The sequence below is a fragment of the Theropithecus gelada genome, chromosome 3 (genome assembly GCF_003255815.1).
Source record: "Theropithecus gelada isolate Dixy chromosome 3, Tgel_1.0, whole genome shotgun sequence".
Classification (NCBI taxonomy): domain Eukaryota; kingdom Metazoa; phylum Chordata; class Mammalia; order Primates; family Cercopithecidae; genus Theropithecus; species Theropithecus gelada.
In genome coordinates this window covers 62,696,114-62,714,238 of record NC_037670.1, presented here as the reverse complement: position 1 = coordinate 62,714,238, position 18,125 = coordinate 62,696,114, and the positions used below count along the sequence as shown (strand labels likewise).

Here is an 18,125-nt window from a genome sequence, read left to right as displayed (position 1 = left end):
CTTCCTAGAACCTACTAATAATACCTCCTGCCCCCATGCCAAGATTCTTCAAAGACTTTCTTGAAAACACTTTAGTCTTTTCTTCTTAGCTCAAAAGCACTATCCTAAATACTAACTCTGGCATTACAGGAAGATAATTTGTGGGCACACACAGTAAATTATAAACCCCTTAAGCAGAAAATATTGTAGTATCAGTTTATTAGTTTTCGTAGTCATTCCTTCAGCAAACATTTTTGGTGCCTCCAATGCAGCAGAGAAATTGACTTCTAGAATTTCCACAACAGTCCGGATTACAACTGTGTAGTCCTCTTTCAGCCAGAAAGTACACTTGTGTTTCCCTGCCCATAGGTCCTGAACCTCACTTCTGAGAAGTCATTGTGCATACAGAGCTAATAGCTGCACCCTGAATGATCCTGGCTTTGAATTCTCTTATCTGTTTGGATAGTATTAACTGTCTCTTCCTCTGCATTCTAATTTGCTACTTTTAATCTGCTGGGAATTACAATAAGAAAGAACTATTTAATCATTTTTACAACTGTGCATAAAGCGAGTGTGTGTAAGTGCCAAGAGTGTATGAGGGACTTGCCCATGAGTAAATGCATGAATTTTAGGTCAAGGGTTTTTTGCTTCTCTTTTGGTTGATTACCTCAGAGATCAGTTTTACTTTCTTTCTCATTCTTGACCTATCATCACTAGCTGATACGGATGATGTGTACAACTTCTGAGTCAGAATAATGTCAATGGGATGGGATGGGATTGGCTGGTGATTCTGTTGATCTTAACGTTTATATATTTTAAGTTTAGTGTTTCAGAATGAGACCAAAGCGGTGACATTTTCAACCGCTTTGGTCTGTCTTCAGTTTTTTCATTTTAAGTTTTTGTTGTGCTTCTATCACTTAAAGGAGGCCTCCAAGTTGAAATCAAATGCTAATGATGTTTTTATCTAATGTATAAATGTGTTTTTATTATTTATTAGGAAACTTATTTTAATTGGCCCTCAACCATGACATATCATGGCATAATCACTATCCTAAATTTGAATATCTTATCCTTGCATAAGATAAAACTTTCTATGAATTACACATAATATATATTTTCCTCTCTTACATATTTTAAGAATTTTTTTAATTTTTTGTTTTCTGCAAATGAAATATTGCTCATAAGCAAGGCGATGGCTGCCCACGCCTCTTTTCCCCTGCTTACCCTTGCTTAGATCTTATGGTAGAATCTTTTTATAGAAGAAACAGAAAGACATGAAAGAAAGAGCTGGAGAAGCCTGAGGGGCTGCTCGGGTGGTCCGCTGGGATGCTGTGCCACAGCCCAGGCACAGGAGGCAGGAAGAGCAATGGGACCCTTCCGTTCCGCCAGCATTCAGCAGAATTTGCAGTTCCATGTTTCCAAGGCTTCCAGGGCACTTGCATTTAAAGAGAGAGAGCAAGCAAGCTGCCTTTTCTCTTCCTCAGTTCTGCCAGCCACACTTTTGCCATGATGAGCAGTTTCAGCCAAGAGCTCCTTCCTCTGCCCCCACACCTCCCACAAGGCCTGAGGTCTGGAAGCCACCTGCGCCTGCTGGCCTCCCCTTTCTTGTTTCTGCAATGGATGTCGTGGCCCTGCGAGGGAGAAGAGAAAAAGAAGTTGCCCTCCTCCCTCTATCCTCACCTCCTGCCGTGCTCTCACCCTTATAAGGGAGAAGGGCTGACCATCCAGGCCAATCCTCCAGTGACACAGGAGAGGACATCCTGGCCGGAAGAGTCGGAGCTTCCAGGTGAGGTCAGGTGGGTCAGCCCCCCAGGACTGTGAAGAGCCGAGGAGTCAGTAGATGCCACTTTTGCTCCAGGAAGAATCTTCAACTGTGTCCTTTTTATTTAAGGGGCTCTCTTTCCAGTGAATCTCTAGATTTACTAGTCATAAACACTTGTATTTATTCAAATGTATCCATGATCCCACATTCCTCTTATATATTTCTCTCCGGGAGCATCACATTTCCGAGGGCCCTGCGCCTGTTTTCTGCAGGAAGTTGCTGTTGTCCCCGTTTCCCCTGCCCCCAGCACCTATGTTACAAGAAGCAGACCCTTCGTGCCACACTGGGACCCAACCAGGCCCCAATCCTGGATGCTGGGATCTTAGTAAAGTTCAGAATGACGTCAGGACATAGAGCAGGCAGAATTCCCCCCGAAGCATCATCCTGGAGGGCGCTGATTTGTGTGTTCTGCCAGGTTCATCTGTAACTCGGGATTTAAAAGCCCCAGGTGTGGTGTGCCTTCTATGCCTGCAAAGTGTGTCTTTAGCGGTTCTCCCTGGTGTGGAAAGATCAGTGGTTCTTGCAGCCTGGGCACCCTTCACAACAAGCCCAACACCGGTGCTGTGAGCCGCTGGTTCATGAACGGTGATCCTAGGGAGAAGGGGAGGCTGAAAAGGGAAAACCAGTGCAAAGGTGTGTCATCCAATTGGTCACTGCTATGGGTGCCTGGGCTTCCATCCTACCAGAGTCCCCACTAGCCAGGGCAGCCTGGCAGAGGTGAGCATCATTCTGCTTTCTGGCTGCACCTGTGTGTACAGAGCCCGTTCCAAAGCCTCCTAGGCACAGGGCAGACATAGAGCAAGGGACAAAGCTGGGGCAAGGGCCCCGGTTGCTCCCCTGATTGAACACAGGTTCAATCTGAAGGGAGCCTGAGAGGTGGCCGGCGGGAGATACTACAAGGCAGAAAGGCAGGGCAGCAGTGTTTGTACTGCATGCTTTTGTTTTTTAAGACAGAATAAAAAGTCAAGTTTGAGAGATGAGAAATCTTCTTGCCAGAAAGAGAACACCAAAATCCTGGAGTCACGGGTCTTCCATTACCCTCTCTGGCATTTCTGCTTGTCTTTTCCCTAGTATTGGTGAAGAATTTTTAATGTAACTAATCCATACCCTTGGTTACAGGCCCTGTGGTCACTGGACTGTCTCCCCATGATGGGGATGGAGAGTGGTTAGTGCAGAAAGTTAGACCTCCCCTCCAGCTTGTTGAACGCACTGAAGTTTATCTAGGACGGAAGACGCTCAAGCGTAAGATTTCAGTGATGCATTTGGACGGCGTCAGTACTATGCTTCGGTGTCAAAAAGGTCACTTTGGTAGGAACAATATGTAATGTGTGGCAATGCCTTTTGTGACACCTGTTCAGGAGATTCCTGTAGGAAGCTTCTGAGGCAGAGTCCTCGGGTGAGGAGGGGGACAGGCCTGGGCCTTGGGGAAGGTGGAGGTGAGCAGCCTCGTGCCTCTCTCCCCAGTGGCCTCAGCCTCCATGAGGCAAATCTTGAGCAGCCTCCTCCATTCTGCAGGCAAATGACTGAGATGTCTGAGCTGTCCTTCCCAACAGGCGGAAATTCACATGGGGGAGGCACCTGTGAATGGCCTTCTAGAACTATCAGGAAGTTCTGAATTTAGTACCCTGTGAGAGCGGATGGTCCTGGGTGCACTCAGATGATCCTGCCCAGCCAGCTGGATTGCAGAGTGGTCATCACCATCAGTGAGCTGTGGAGGGGTTGAGAGCAGTCAAACAGTCATGTATAAGAATGTCATGTATAAGAATGGGTTGGGGTACCGGCCGACCCCTGCCTTGAGGCCTGGCTGCTGGATGGGAGGCGAGAGCACGGGAGAGTCCTGGCTGGGTCTGCCCCCCGTCTGCAGGGCCACACCATCCACTGGAAACCCGGTGCCCACTGGGCTGCATGCTAAGGGGCTGTGGCCAATGCTCTTGTCCAAATTGTACTGAATCTGCAGTCTCTCTTGGTTTTTTTTTTGTTTGTTTGTTTGTTTTTTTGAGATGGAGTCTCGCTCTGTAGCCCGGGCTGGAGTGCAGTGGCCGGATCTCAGCTCACTGCAAGCTCCGCCTCCCGGGTTTACGCCATTCTCCTGCCTCAGCCTCCCGAGTAGCTGGGACTACAGGCGCCCGCCACCTCGCCCGGCTAGTTTTTTGTATTTTTTAGTAGAGATGGAGTTTCACGGTGTTCGCCAGGATGGTCTCGATCTCCTGACCTCGTGATCCGCCCATCTCGGCCTCCCAAAGTGCTGGGATTACAGGCTTGAGCCACCGCGCCCGGCCAGTCTCTCTTGTTTTAATTCACTCCAAAATTTAATGTGTTAGCTTGCAAACAAACAAACAAATAAATAAAGGGAAAGAAACAGTCCTCAGAAAGTCCCAGTCAAATTTAAATTCCGACAGATGATCAGCAGTTTCCTCTAAGAACAATGAGAGTTCTGGGGCTAGCCAGTGTTTCTCTTGGAAAATAAGGAGAAAGGAGGAGGGAAAGCAGTGCTTTCATTTAAAAACCTGCCCTAGGGAGGCAGCGTTCCCTGTGAACTAGGAGGCCAGCCGCAGTGAGTAGGGCAGGCTGGAGGCCTCCCGGCTGTCCTGCCCCTCCTGCTGCATGCCTGTGAAAATGCTAGATAAGGACTTTTTCTCAGCAACCTCCACACTCCTCCGGTGGGGATGTCTTTGACTCAGAGCTCTGCCACTGGTTATCTCCACTAACAGAAAATGCCACAGATGGGTTAATTCACTGTGTTGTTCTCATTTTCCCTCAGTTTCAGGCTTTTCTCTCCTTGCCTGTTTTCCTTGCTTAAAAAAATGATTTGGGGGGTCCCTAAATGCATCTACCCCGATCGATTTATGTTTTCTTTTCCATTACTCCAATTTGCGTCTCAGCCCTAAAATTAAGTTTTTGATTATAATGTAAGGAAATTTTACCATATTTTAACTCTGGCTTTTTAAATACAAAAGAAAAATAACAGAATGGGCTTCTAGAACTATCAGGAAGTTCTGGATCTAGTACCCTGTGGGGACAGATGGTCCGGAGCGAGCATACTTGGATGATCTCTCCCAGCGAGCTGGATCCCAGAGTGAACTTGTTACTGTCCCTCCAAGGCTGACAACTAAGAGCTCATATTCTGCTAGCAGTTTGATTTAGACCCAAGAAAGGCTGTGTGTGTATGAATTTGTGAGAGTGTGTGAGTGTGTCGCTGTGCCTGTGTTTCTGTGTCTGTGTGTACATGTGTGTCTGTGGGGTGTGTCTGTGTGTGCGCGGCTGTGTGTGTGTCTGTGCGTGTGCATGGCTTTGTCTATGTGTGCGCGCGCGCACTCTGCTAAGCTACTCAATGCAATTCCTTACTCTTACTTCCCTTTCTGTCACTTCTCCATAATTCTTTGTATTTCGGTTGGGCTGGTATCTCGCGGCGGCTTCCTCTTTTCCTGCATTCCTATATTTCATTATTTGCTCTTGTTCCTCTTCTAGGGCTTTTACAATACAGCCAGGAGGATGTGGAAACCCAGTTACAAGATGACACACAAGCACAGTGTCACAATCGCTGTGCTTGGGCCCTACCTCCTGGAGACCAGGGCGGGACAGTGCCTCTGGATGTGGAGGGAAGGGCGCAAGATCATGGGGTGGCAGAAGGCCCGACTGTCGGGTCTTCTGGAAGCTGGGGTCTTGTGGTCACTGGGCTGGTGGTGCTCTAAAGCCTAGAGTAACCGAGAGCAGGATGACTGCACCCCTGACTGCCGACTTGCCAGGCTTCGGACGGCTATGGGTGTGTGATTCCACTTGTGATCCTCCTACTTCCCCAGCCCACCCTGCTGGCCCCCAACTTCTCTCTCTCTCTCTCTGCCTGTGGAGTGTTATGACCAACTCCTTCTTCCAGCCATCTCCATCCCAACCCCAGACCAGTTCCCTTAAACCACCTCCCACCACAGGACCCCCACAAGTAGGGACCTCTCACAGTTCCTATTGCCTGGGGACTTCATCTCAGCTTCCAAGGCCTCTGGAACCAGGCCCTGCATCCTGGGGATGACTGTCCTCATGACTCTCTGAGCCAGCCACCACCCCGCCCCACCCCCCAACTCCACTGCTGACCCTGCTATGGCCCCGTACCTCCACTTGAGATTCCCTCTTCCTGCTTCTCATTTTGAGTGTCACCCTTCTGTGACTTCTCACAACACCCCCGCCACCGCTCCCTCCAGGTGGCACGCCTTGTCTTCCTAAGAACATGTGCTGCTTCCCAGTACCCAGGGCTGCTATGCACCATGGCACATGAGTTTCAGTGCATTTTCCTCCTGCTGTTTATAGATTGCAACATCCCTGGACAGATCCTGGATTTTCCCTCTGTAATTTCCCTGGAGACTCCCTTGGGGTTTGCACACACATCTGTGGAATGCCCAAGTTGGAGATGGTCCTCCCTGATGTGTAGTGTGGGCTATTCAGAGGGCCTCATTTCATAAACTCATTAACAGCTAGGACGCAAAGACTTGGAGAAGTCAGCTCAGGACCTGCGGAGTGGGAGAGAGGCAGAGAGTAAAGAAACAGGCTTTGGAGTGCCACGAATTTGGGCTCCACTCTGCTTTGCTACTGTCTTACCTGGCCTTGGGCAGGTCGGGTGACCATTCTGAGTTGGAGTTTCTCTCGTTTGTAAAGTGTGGGTGATATTTTTCTCACAGGGCTGCTTCAAGGGTTAACAAAGTTAATGTCTAGCACCTTCGCCTGGTTGCAAGCCCCTGGAGTCACATGGCAACAGCTATGGAACCAGGTAAATGACTTGACTTAGATGTTACACACTCTTAGTTGTTCGATTTGTAAATGGGAAGAATGTGTGACCCAAATTAGTCGTTTCCAGATATTTCCTGGTAAATTGTTGTTGAATCATAAAACTAGAAAGATGGGAAAGAAAGGGAGGAACCCCCCTTCGAAGAAGTGTTGTTGATGTGAAGGACAGGACTTTTTGAGACACTCTCATCCTAAGAAACAGCTGATATCTACTAGGAAAAAACATGACATTTGAAGGTTCTTCCTAAGAGATGTGAGGTTTTGACAGAAGTGCCAGGAAGCCAGAGGTGTGTGAGCAGCAGGCCAATCACGCATGAAGGCTGTGGGATGGGGCAGGAGAGGAGCAGCCAGCATTTCCAGAGCACCAGCTAATGGCGGGGACCTGGCACCTTTGCTCTGTGACTCTCCAGCTGTATGGTGACATGAGGCTGGCGTTTTCTTTGGTTTCGTATGTGAGGAAGCTGAGGCTTGGTGATGTCCTGTGTATGACTCGAACCCCAGAGCTACTCAGAGGCAGAGGCTGTCTGTAAACAACTTCGGGTGGTTGGAGGCAGGGTGCTGTCGCCAGTGCTGATCGCCCACAAGCCAAGGCTTTCTTGTGAGGGCTAAATAAAATAACATATGCCTAGCATTTATACAGCACAGGGCTTTTAGGAAACCGTGAGAGGACCGTAGAGAGGTAGAGGAAGAGAAAAGGGAAAGAAGAAAATGAAAAAAAAAAAAAAAAAAGCTTAAAGAGTTCCTTAAGAGAACTATAAATTATGAAGTCCTTGGAGTTTACTTTTCCCTGGTTAGACATAAGTTTACAGGACACATTAAACGGCTTAAAGTATCCACATCTCTTTCCTTATGTCTTCTCACAGCCACTGTGTGAGTTTCTTACCAAGATATAGAATTCTGGCCAGGTGCGGTGGCTCACGCCTGTAATCCCAGCACTTTGGGAGACTGAGGTGGGAGGATCACATGTGCTCAGGAATTTGAGACCAACCTAGGCAATATGGTGAAACCCTGTCTCTACAAAAAAATACAAAAATTAGCTGGGCATGGTGGCATATTCCTGTAATCCCAGGTACTCGGGAGGCCGAGGCAGGAGGGTTGCTTGAACCCAAGAGGTCAAGATTGCAGTGAACTGTGATCGAGCCACTGCACTGCAGCCTGGGCCACAGAACAAGATCCTGTCTCAAAAAATAAAATAAAATAAAATAAAATAAATTCTGCCACAAGTCACAATTCCTTGCTCAGAAATCCCTACAAGGGTGCTTCTTAGTTAAGAAATGGAGGAAACACGAATTTCATCCTGACTTCTGAGTCTTGTAGAGACCAGATCTGACTCCTGCGGCCTTCTGCCCATAGAGCTGGCAGGCGGGGGAATGTGTGCAGAGTGAGGAGGGGCTGACCTGGCATTAAGAACAGTGGAGACTGCTGCCTATTTGGCTGCGCCACTGTCCTTCTGCATGGAAAAGTCACTGTAAATAATGGACTCTACTTCTGAGTCAATTTTACTGAGCTGCCTTTTTAAATATATGTGTAGAAAGGGCGATCTCTGTGTGTCATTTGCACATGTGCATACACATGTGCACACACGCACACACACATGCACATGTGATCACTCATGTACACATGTGTGTGCACCAGACCAGATGCACCCACCCCAATCCACGATCCTCAGCCCCTTGCTTTCCTCTGCAGACAGCCAGTTCAGCTACAGTTATGGCCAGATTGCCTGCGCTCTGATCTTTACCATCACCAGGCTCATGGCTTGAGCTCGTGCCTGACAAATCCATTTTCTGGGAGGAAGGCGGAAGAAACTGCCAAGGCGGGACTGAAGACTTGACCTCCACCTGTAGTGGGGTCAGGTCACCGGAGGCTGGCTGACTCCCCAGGATTTCTCAGCAAGATTACTACACAAATACCCCTTCCTTAAAGATTAGCGACCACTTAAAGACACAAAGTGTGCAGGACTGTACCCATGGCCAAGAGCCGCGGGATCAAGAGGGCGGCTGAGTTGTTCTTCCCGTCCCTCCTCCTCTGTGCTGAGTCACCTTCTGCTTGGAATTCTGACAGGGACCCGTTGGGCTTCTGGAAGGGAGGGACGGCAGAGGATCCACCCTCTGTGTGTCCTGGGGGAGATTACTTATCTCTGGCCTCCCTGAAGCAGGGCCTGGGCTTCTGGAATCTTTGGGGCTGACACCCTGTCAGCCCTGGGGATGAGAGGGAATGGCCATGTCTGTCTGCAGAGCCTGGGGAGGAGCCGAGCGCTGCCTCCGGAGTTCTCTTCGGTTGATCGCATCGGAGGACAAAGGCCACAGAAGTGGATTTAAACTCCTCAGCCCTTTCTTTGCATGTTTGTTCTCATTTGAAGTCAGAAGTGATATGTCCTACACCTCAAGAACGTGTGAAATGCACATACAATAACCCCATTTCAGGAAGCCAAGTCCAGCTTAACAGTCAAAACATTTCCTTCAGTCTTTAGTCCTTCACTTTGCCGAACTCCCTTTTACACCGGCAGCAACAGTTTAACCTGTTGCTTCTGTAAGAGTGTGCTACCGGGAAAACCACATCTGAAACACGTGTGCAGTTACATCAGCTAGAGCACATGCTAAACAGTTGATCAAAGGCTCTCGCCTTGTGGCCCACGCTGCAGACACTCTGACGACTGCCGAGCTCCGCAGCCCCAGGTCCCTTCCGCATTGCCTGCTTGCCTCTCTTCTCCATGTTGCAGGGAACACAGCCATCCGTCACCATGTGGGTCTGCCCAGTGCTGCCCCCACATGTCCTCACAAGGCCTTGATATGCAAAGGTGGCTCTCCACGCACACACCCTGAGCCCCTCCTGCCCACTGCATGGCCCACACTCTTGTGGGCAGCCCAGTTGTTTTGTAGAATTTCCCTTCCTTATCATTTTGGCCCATGTGATCCAGTACAAATCTCCCTTATTAGAATAAAATTTGGAATTACAAAATAAAATTTCATTTTTCACTTATGTTGAGGACCTCACACTCTTCACCCCTGCCACGATCCCTGACAAGAGCTTTCCTATCTAATCATTGTTCCTCCAGCCCTCTTAATTTTCTTCAGCCTTTCTTGATTGCCTGAATATCCCTTTCCCTTCTCCTTTTAAAGCATAAACCAAGCTTTCTTACTCCGTTCTCATTATCATTTTTCCATTTTCTTCTTTGCACATGATTCTCCTTAAATTATAAAATTTGGAGGTAATTTCTAGAGGTGCCATCATAGTGCTTCTGTCTAGTCAGTATCTTTAGAATAAGCAAATATCATTTTTACAAAAAAGTAGTATTTCTTCCGAAAAAGAGTAAGCAAGAAGGATACAACATTGGGAAAATATCCCTAAGCCTGTTCTTCAATCCGTTGAATGTTTTCCCCTAAATTGTTATATGGAGATCCTGGACCCGGAAGTCGGCTGACATGAAACAGGCCTAGCAGGGGGGCTGAGGAAATGCTCCAACCTCAGGATCCAGGAAGATTGCACATGGCACCAAAACAATCACTTAAAAGCTAATCCCGGCCAGGCACAGTGGCTCACACCTATAATCCCAGCACTTTGGGAGGCCGAGGTGGGCAGATCATGAGGTCAAGAGATCAAGACCATCCTGACCAACATGGTGAAACCCCATCTCTACTAAAAATACAAAAATTAGCTGGGCATGGTGGCACACGCCTGTAGTCCCAGCTACCCTGGAGGCTGAGGCAGGAGAATCACTTGAACCCAGGAGGAGGAGGTTGCACTGAGCCAAGATCACGCCACTGCACTCCAGCCTGGCAACAGAGCAAGACTCCATCTCAAAAAAGAAAAAAAAAAAAAAAGCTAATCCCATAAAAGAACCATCATTTTGAACCTGCTGTTTTCTTTCTTGTACTCTTTAGAAGTACCCCTTTCTCACTGTATAAGCCATAGGTGTATTGATTGGAGCTTTTTCTATCTTAATTAGTGAACAATTAAAATTGTGTTAATAAAACATAAACAAAAATAGGACTGGTGCCTAGTTGTGCTACATGAAGAGAGAAGGGGCCAGACATTGGTTTTTCCTAATCTTCTGTTAAGTTCTCCAAATCATCTGCTCTGGAAGGTAATTCCAACAGCTGGGATTTGAAGTAAAGCATAGTGACTTTGGCCATCATTGACATGTCCCATTTGAAGCAACCAGAACTGTCCCTCGACCTGACATTCATCCCTAAAACACCATGAGGGTAAGTGAGGCGCTTCAGAAGGTCCACTCAACCCCATTGCCAGATAGAGTAAGTGTCTGCCAGGGGCATTTGGAGCTGAAGGGGAGATTGCACAGGACCAGGGTTTGCAGGCACTGAAGGTGTTTTCTTGCCTTGTTTTTCACCTTCAATGGACTTGCAAAGCTCTAGCCCTATTGTTTTTCCCATCTGGGAAACATGGTGAATGTTGGTCGGTTGTAGCTAATCCTATGGGTCTTGAAGTCTTTGTTGACAAGAAGATAGATGTCATATTTGTCTGCGTGTGGCTTTCGACTAAAACATTAGCTACAGGGCTTTTTTGTTTTAAAGCATTTTTCCATAAGGTTCACCCTTACTATTGCTTATCTGAATAGTATTACCTGCTAAGAAGTTTATTCATTGCTCACCAGTTGTAGGGGGATTTTGACACAGGACTGGAGGCTTTTTTTCTCGTTGTAACACTGCAGACCCATGGAAAACTTGGAAGCAGATGTGACTGGATAAGAGCAGATTGAGGATGATAATCTTAGGGCAATGAGCAGGATGATTGAGAGGGGTGCCTGAAAGCAAGGTCCCCATGATGCAAACAAACCAACTCACATGCCAGACGGTGGACAGGAAACACAGGCAGGATGTGGTGCAGGCTGGGCTGCCTTTGCTTGGCGAAGGCAGGGGCTTCATGGCCATGCTGGGATGTGACGTGGATGGAAAACAATAAGAATGGAGACCTCTCCAAAAACCTCAGACATAATTTGGCCATGAGAGGCAAGGGTAGAGGCGAGCCCCCTGTGGGTTGGAGTGTATGGAATTCAAATGAAGCACCATCAACATGCATGGGCTACATAGGAGAGCTGGGTCTGGGGGAAAAGATGGGGATTTGGGTTTGGGTGTGCATGTTCCAGGCATGGAGAGAAGAATGGGAAGATTGATGAGGATCAAGCCCTGGTAGAGCCTACAGACAGGGGACCTGGGCATACTTCCACTTGCCTTCTCCAAACTTTTGTGTGCCTGTTGGGTGGAAGGTACTATGCTGGAGCCATCCAGAATCCAGAACAGTGTAAGATGTCATGGCCTGCATGGTGTGACCCTTGACTTCTGAAAAAGAAGGAACTGGTAGAGTGGGAAGGAGACAAGGGGCAGTAGAGCTGACATCATCAGGACTGACTGCAGTACAAGCGGTGAAAGGAGCCACTGAGGAGTTACCCCAGTCCCCTGGGGAGCTTAGATGTGAGATTCACACCAGCCAGCACTCCCCAGCTCTGTGTCCCTGGGTCCCACTGAACTTGATTGCATTTTAGTTGCCTCTTTTCTAAGACTGGCGCAACAATACCTTCCTTGAATGTGCATGTGCAGTCCATAGATGGTAGCTAGTGTTCTCTTCCCATGAGAAGACTCTGAGCCTCCTCACTAGAGAGTGATCTAAAAACAAATGTATCCATCCACAGAAGGTCAGAAAGGTTTTCATAGAATCTTGACTTGGTAGCTCTTCAGGATCTAACTCGTACTTTCCAGAAGTGTGGCCTGTGGTGTTCTGTCTGGGGCACTTGGTCCTCCCATCCACCTCCACCTTGCTGTCCTGTCCTGTGACTCTCACTAGCTCAGTCCCGGGGTCAGGAAGCCCTGCCATGAAATGCTAGATTTGCAGGCATTGCCAAGGTTTGCGTGTTCCAGGCATGGAGAGAAGAATGGGAAGATTGATGAGGATCAAGCCCTGGTAGAGCCTACAGACAGAGTCCCTGGACATACTTCCACTTGCCTTGGGTATGATTTGTGAACCAATTCCCAACCAGTGAATCAACGATTGGTCAAGTGTGGCTGCTATGCCTCCTAGCCCCGCCTCCTTAGGGACCTCACTGGTCCAGCAGCTAAGCCTGGCACCCTTCATACTCAAACTATACTCAAACAAGGTCATAATAGACTAATGATCTAACTGTGACTAACAGGTTCATGTGATTTAAAGAAAGACAGCATTTTTTCTAAATTTCTAAATTCTGCTAAATACAAATCTGAATGTGTTTACCTTTAGACAGATTTTCCTAGAAAATTGTCAGTGTTCTCACATTTGAAAGTAGATCAGATCTCCTCCCTCTAGTTTTGAAAATCTCATGTAGGTTTAGCCTCTCCCCAGAGTGACAACGACACAAGAAGTTTATAATTTTATGCACAGCTCAATGCAAACTGAAAAGTGTGGTTTGTGGGTATTTCATTTTTCCCATAATGTTCATCAATTTGGTGATTCAAATAGGATTCAGAATCCTAGGTGTTCACAGCATTTTATATGAAAATGTGCATGAGAGTTTGGGGAATAGAAATTCCTACCAAATAAGTTAAATTTACTCTTGATAAGAATATATTTTGTAAAATGTAGAAAACTGAGAAAAGAGTTTAATACCTATTTTATCTGCACCTTTTTATTAAACAATGGCCTGAATTTACTAAAGGAAAGAGAACAAGGTTGAGAGGTAATCACTGAATAATAGCTTCGCTAATCCCACAGTGACTGCTTCTTATGACAAGCAAGAGGGTCACCTTAGAGGCAGGACTGTCTTCAGGGGCAAAGGCAAGTCAGCACCTGCAAACCTCTCAAAGTGAGTGAGTAAAAGCAGGTCGTATGGCTCATTTTGCAGCTTGCCAGAAGCAATGTGGGAATATCGTCAGACTGCACAGCCCCTGGGGCTAGCTGGCTCCTGGAGTGCGAGGAGCTCTCAGTGACTGCTGTGCATACTCACCGACTCTGTGACTTTGTTCAGTCCCTACCCTGGATGTGCAGTGAAGGGTACCAGGCTTAGCTGCTGGACCAGTGAGGTCCCTAAGGAGGCGGGGCTAGGAGGCGTAGCAGCCGCACTTGACCAATCGTTGTTGATTCACTGGTTGGGAATTGGTTCACTGAGGGGACACCATTACTCCCCATGCCTCACGTGCAGGTGAGTGTGTGTATATTTGCATTAACACACAAACACACTTATGTGTGTCCCTGTGTGTGCAGCTGCAGTACCTTACACACCTTCCAGTGCCTCTCAAGCATCATTAAAACAGCTTCCATAAAACCTCTACTGCCCACCTGGCATCCACAGAGCTCCCAGTGAATGGCTCCCACAAGATACTGAACATTAGCGTGGAACAGAGTGAGTTTCCACATGTGCTGTTGTATGTAATTACCTGTCCAGCTAGAATAGTACACACTTCTTTAACTGAGCCCTAAGCTTGTATGCATGAACGGGGATGGTACAGGAACAAGGGTGAGCACTTATCAATTCAGCATTACTCTGGAGACATGAAACAAACTAATAGGTACAGCTATATATATATTTTTAAACAATTTTGTGATTTTTAGGGAACCGCATATTTGGGACACAAAACAAGTAAATTTGAATTACACTAGGCAAAGGACTGATTCTTTTGAAACGTGATTGACATTCAATGTCTAACTTTCCAAAAGAAGACATACATGTGGCCCACAATCATATGAAATAAAGCTCAACATCACTGATCATTAGAGAAATGCAAATCAAAACCACAATGAGATACCATCTCACACCAGTCAGAATGGTTATTAATAAAAAGTCAAAGAATAACAGTTGCTGGTGAGGTTGTAGAGAAAAAGGCACGCTTATACACTGTTGATGGGATTGTAAATTAGTTCAACCATGTGGAAGACAGTGTGGCAATTCCTCAAAGACCTATATACCATTTGACTCAGCATCCCATTACTGCATATATACCCAAAGGAATATGAATCGTTCTACTCTAAGACTCATGCACCCATATGTTTGTTGCAGCACTATTCACAATAGCAAAAACATGGAATCAACCTACATGTCCATCAACAATAGACTGGATAAAGAAAATGTGGTACATATACACCATGGAATAGTATGCAGCCATAAAAAATGAATGAGATCGTGCCCTTTGCAGGAACATGGATGGAGCTGGAGATCATTATCCTTAGCAAACTAACCCAGGAACAGAAAACCAAGTACAGATGTTCTCACTTTTAAGTGTGAGCTAAATGAGGAGAATACATGGGCACATAGAGGGGCCTATCAGAGGGTGGAGGGTGGGAGAAGAAAGAGGATCAGGAAAAATAATAGGTAGTAGATTTAATATCTGGATGACAAAACAATCTGTATAACAAACCCCCATGACATGAGTTTACCAGTATAACACACCTGCACATGTACTCCTGAACTTAAAAGTTAAATTTAAAAATATATATATTTAATGTCTAATAATATATTACAGTATTCTTCATATTCAATGGCAATGTGTGAAGTGGGAAGTGTCTTGACTGAATTCGGTATTTCAGGGCTTACACTTTGACTACCCAAGACTGCACAAGGCTACATTTTCCACTGGTGAGACAAATTCGAGACACATTGCATTCAGATCTAATCTCTTAGTTCCTTAATCTTCAGTGTACCAGTAAACATGAAGACCTCCCCAGTGCTGTAGTCATCATCATATGTACAAAGGTGGCTGAGCTCTGGCTGTAGAGCTGCAGGGATATATTAGGAAGTTAACTCTCAAGGCAAGTCATCTTCAAGCACCATATCGGCATGATCAGCATTGTAAGCAGTATCTCAGTGCTTCGTTGTTTAGTCAGAGTTTTGTACTCTATCACTCACTGTAATGTTCCCATTTGCAAAAGGTAATACATACCCTTTAAAACATCTTTGCTTTTTCTCCCATTATCTGAGATGCTAGCAGCTTCATGAAGCAGAATAACTAAGGGAAAACAGATTATATAAAGGGTTGGAGCTCAATGAAGATGCAAGAACAGCAAAAGTTATTGTAAAATTGGCTGTTTGCAGGCCAGCAAGCACATCCATATGGAGGCAATCAGTTTGTGCTACCTCTGTTTGATCGAATTCATAATATTGACTTTATCCATTAGATTTGGACTACCAGGGAATGAAATAAGCAGATGAAGAATAAGAATTTGCTAGGAAATAATTTAGCCAATCACTTCAAGAAACAGCTTTCAAAGTGTCTCTCAAACTATGTTTGCCCATTATCCCAATAATTTATTTCCCAATTATTTCATGGGAAAAGAAGGATGTTCTGTGGTCAGATAAGTCTGGAAAACACTGGATTAAGCAAAGTTCAATAGGTCTGTTTCCCTGCAGGTCACCTCAGAGTCTTTACTCTGCTAACCTAGGAACTCATCCAACAAGTTTAATTTAACAGCTCACTGTATATGTAACTTTAACAGTCACTGAGACGTGACTCTTGGGGGAAAAATTGTATGTGTTTGTATCTGTGTGTGTGTACACATGTGTGCACATGTGCAGAATCTGCCAAATCTTAAGAAAAAGGAACATGCTGGGAAACTGTCCTGTGAAAGAGAATAGAAACCTGAAGATTTGAGGCAGTGATAGCATTTATGAAAGCAACTGATAAGTACTCATCACTGAAATGGGTAGCTCTTTTGCCGGTTGGGGAAAACAATAATTTTTCCCCACCCAATGTGCTGCATTTTCTAATTTTCTACGAACACTTTCTAAGAAAAAGCTGAATGAAGAACATTTGCGATGCAATCAGCTCATTAAGAAACACGCACTTTTGTGGAGATACGTACTGTCCCAGGAGACGCTCTGCGCGGAGCCTGAGTTTTTGGATTGGAGCTGCTGAATGGTTTCGCACAGTTCTAGAATGTTTGGGGCTGCACCCTCTAAGATGTTGAACCCATCAAGTAATTGCTCCAAACCACTTTATGGGATATAATGCTGTGAGTTGAGACCTGAGGGAATTGTGGTCCTGTTCATGAGTAATTACTTTTCTGTTGCCTATAGGAGGGCCAGCAATAGCAGATGAGTAGCTGAACAGTGGTTTTGAGTAATAAAACGTTCTTTTTAAAAAAGTAATGCTTTCTGTTAAACTCTGACTATATCTCTCTCCTGGTATCACAACCCAGCTTTCTTTTTGCCTTCTTTATTGCAGTTACATATGGGGCTGATGACTTTAGGGATTTCCATGCAATAATTCCCAAATCTTTCTCTCGTAAGTATATGCCTTGCTTCTGGAAAACAAAAGCATGCCTTCATCTCCTATCATGTAAATATCATATATGCATGTTCCTTCATCAACGCCTTCATTCATGCTTGAAAAAGGAGATACGTTAAATATTCACTGTTCTATTCATTAGACACCTACCGTATCATTTTTGGGTATTTATACCATGAAGTGCAAAAGGAAGGTCTAGGCAGTTGTGCAGTGTCCTGGGGGCATGGTAGTGGAGTCACAGTAAGGGTTGGAGTCGCAGTAGCACTGATGGGATTGTTGCTTCACTGATGCTGCTGGACAGCTTTGAGATTACTCTTGTGATTATCTCCTTTTTATTGAGTGTGAGGATAAAATGGCCATACTTTCTGTCACCAACAAAGAACTGAACATGGTTTCAAGATAATTTTTACAATTTTGTGGGACAGGAGAAAGAGACATGCTCTTCATCTGTGGTTCTGGAGTATTAATTTCAGAACTGAGAAGAGAAAATTGCAGGCCTCCAGGCCGTTATTCTGTGGTGCGTCGCTGCTGGAGCCAACTTACTGTTCATGCTTGTTGCCCGCAGGACCTTCTCTGATCTGAGCTGTTAAACCAAAAACAGATGTGAATTTCATTTTTCTTTTTTAGATATTGAGAGCTGATAAATGATAAATATATTTGGGTAACATCCTCAAAGAAATACTTTAAAGCACAGAGAGTGCTTTTAAAAATGTATAGAGAGCTGAATATTTAAAGTCATACAAGTTGATAATCCCCTTAGGACCTGTATTAGTAAATTCTCTAATACTATGAAGCAACATCAGAAAACAGGTTGCATTTGTTAACACTGTGACAATTATAATTATAGGCTCTAATTTAAATAGTGCCAATGACAGTTAAAGGTAGTTTCTGACATTCTGGTTATCAAAAACTATCTGGTGTCTAAGGAATTTAACAGTATCAAAGTACGCGCTTTTGCTTATAAAGTAGATTGGCTACTTTTCCAGCCTATAAAAGTGACAGAAATCTTTCTTCTACTGATATTCCTTTGGTCCCACTTTAAAGCAATAGCTTGATACCTACTTTTGTGAGATGTATATGTATGTACATGTAAATGCTTATATATGTGTATCTGTTTACACATGAGCTTATATGAGCATATAAAACATAATGGTATTGGACAGGGAAATGATATTGAAGAATCATATTATTGACGTATTTTGACAAGTCAAATGCACTTGAGAGTAAGCTAATGCATCGTGAAACATGTTTCTGTGAAGTCTGAGGAAGGTGTCAGCCAGAGCATATTGCAGTGTTGAAGCAGACCCTTCAGTGAAGCCTTCAGTCTGTAAGATTTGCTGCAT

At 45.4% G+C, this 18,125-nt stretch overlaps 1 protein-coding gene across 3 annotated transcripts in view; it reads left to right on the top strand.

Annotated features, from left to right (window-relative positions):
• IKZF1 (IKAROS family zinc finger 1) overlaps window positions 1-18,125 on the top strand; it is a 101,903-nt gene that overhangs the window by 46,778 nt on the left and 37,000 nt on the right. For 2 of the 3 annotated variants that reach the window (XM_025380014.1, XM_025380015.1), the window contains exon 4: window positions 16,720-16,779. The exons of the other annotated variant lie outside the window; for it this stretch is intronic. In XM_025380014.1, coding sequence (XP_025235799.1) covers window positions 16,720-16,779 — 60 coding nt within the window. The remainder of the gene's footprint in view (window positions 1-16,719; window positions 16,780-18,125) is intronic. 3 annotated transcript variants of the gene reach the window in all.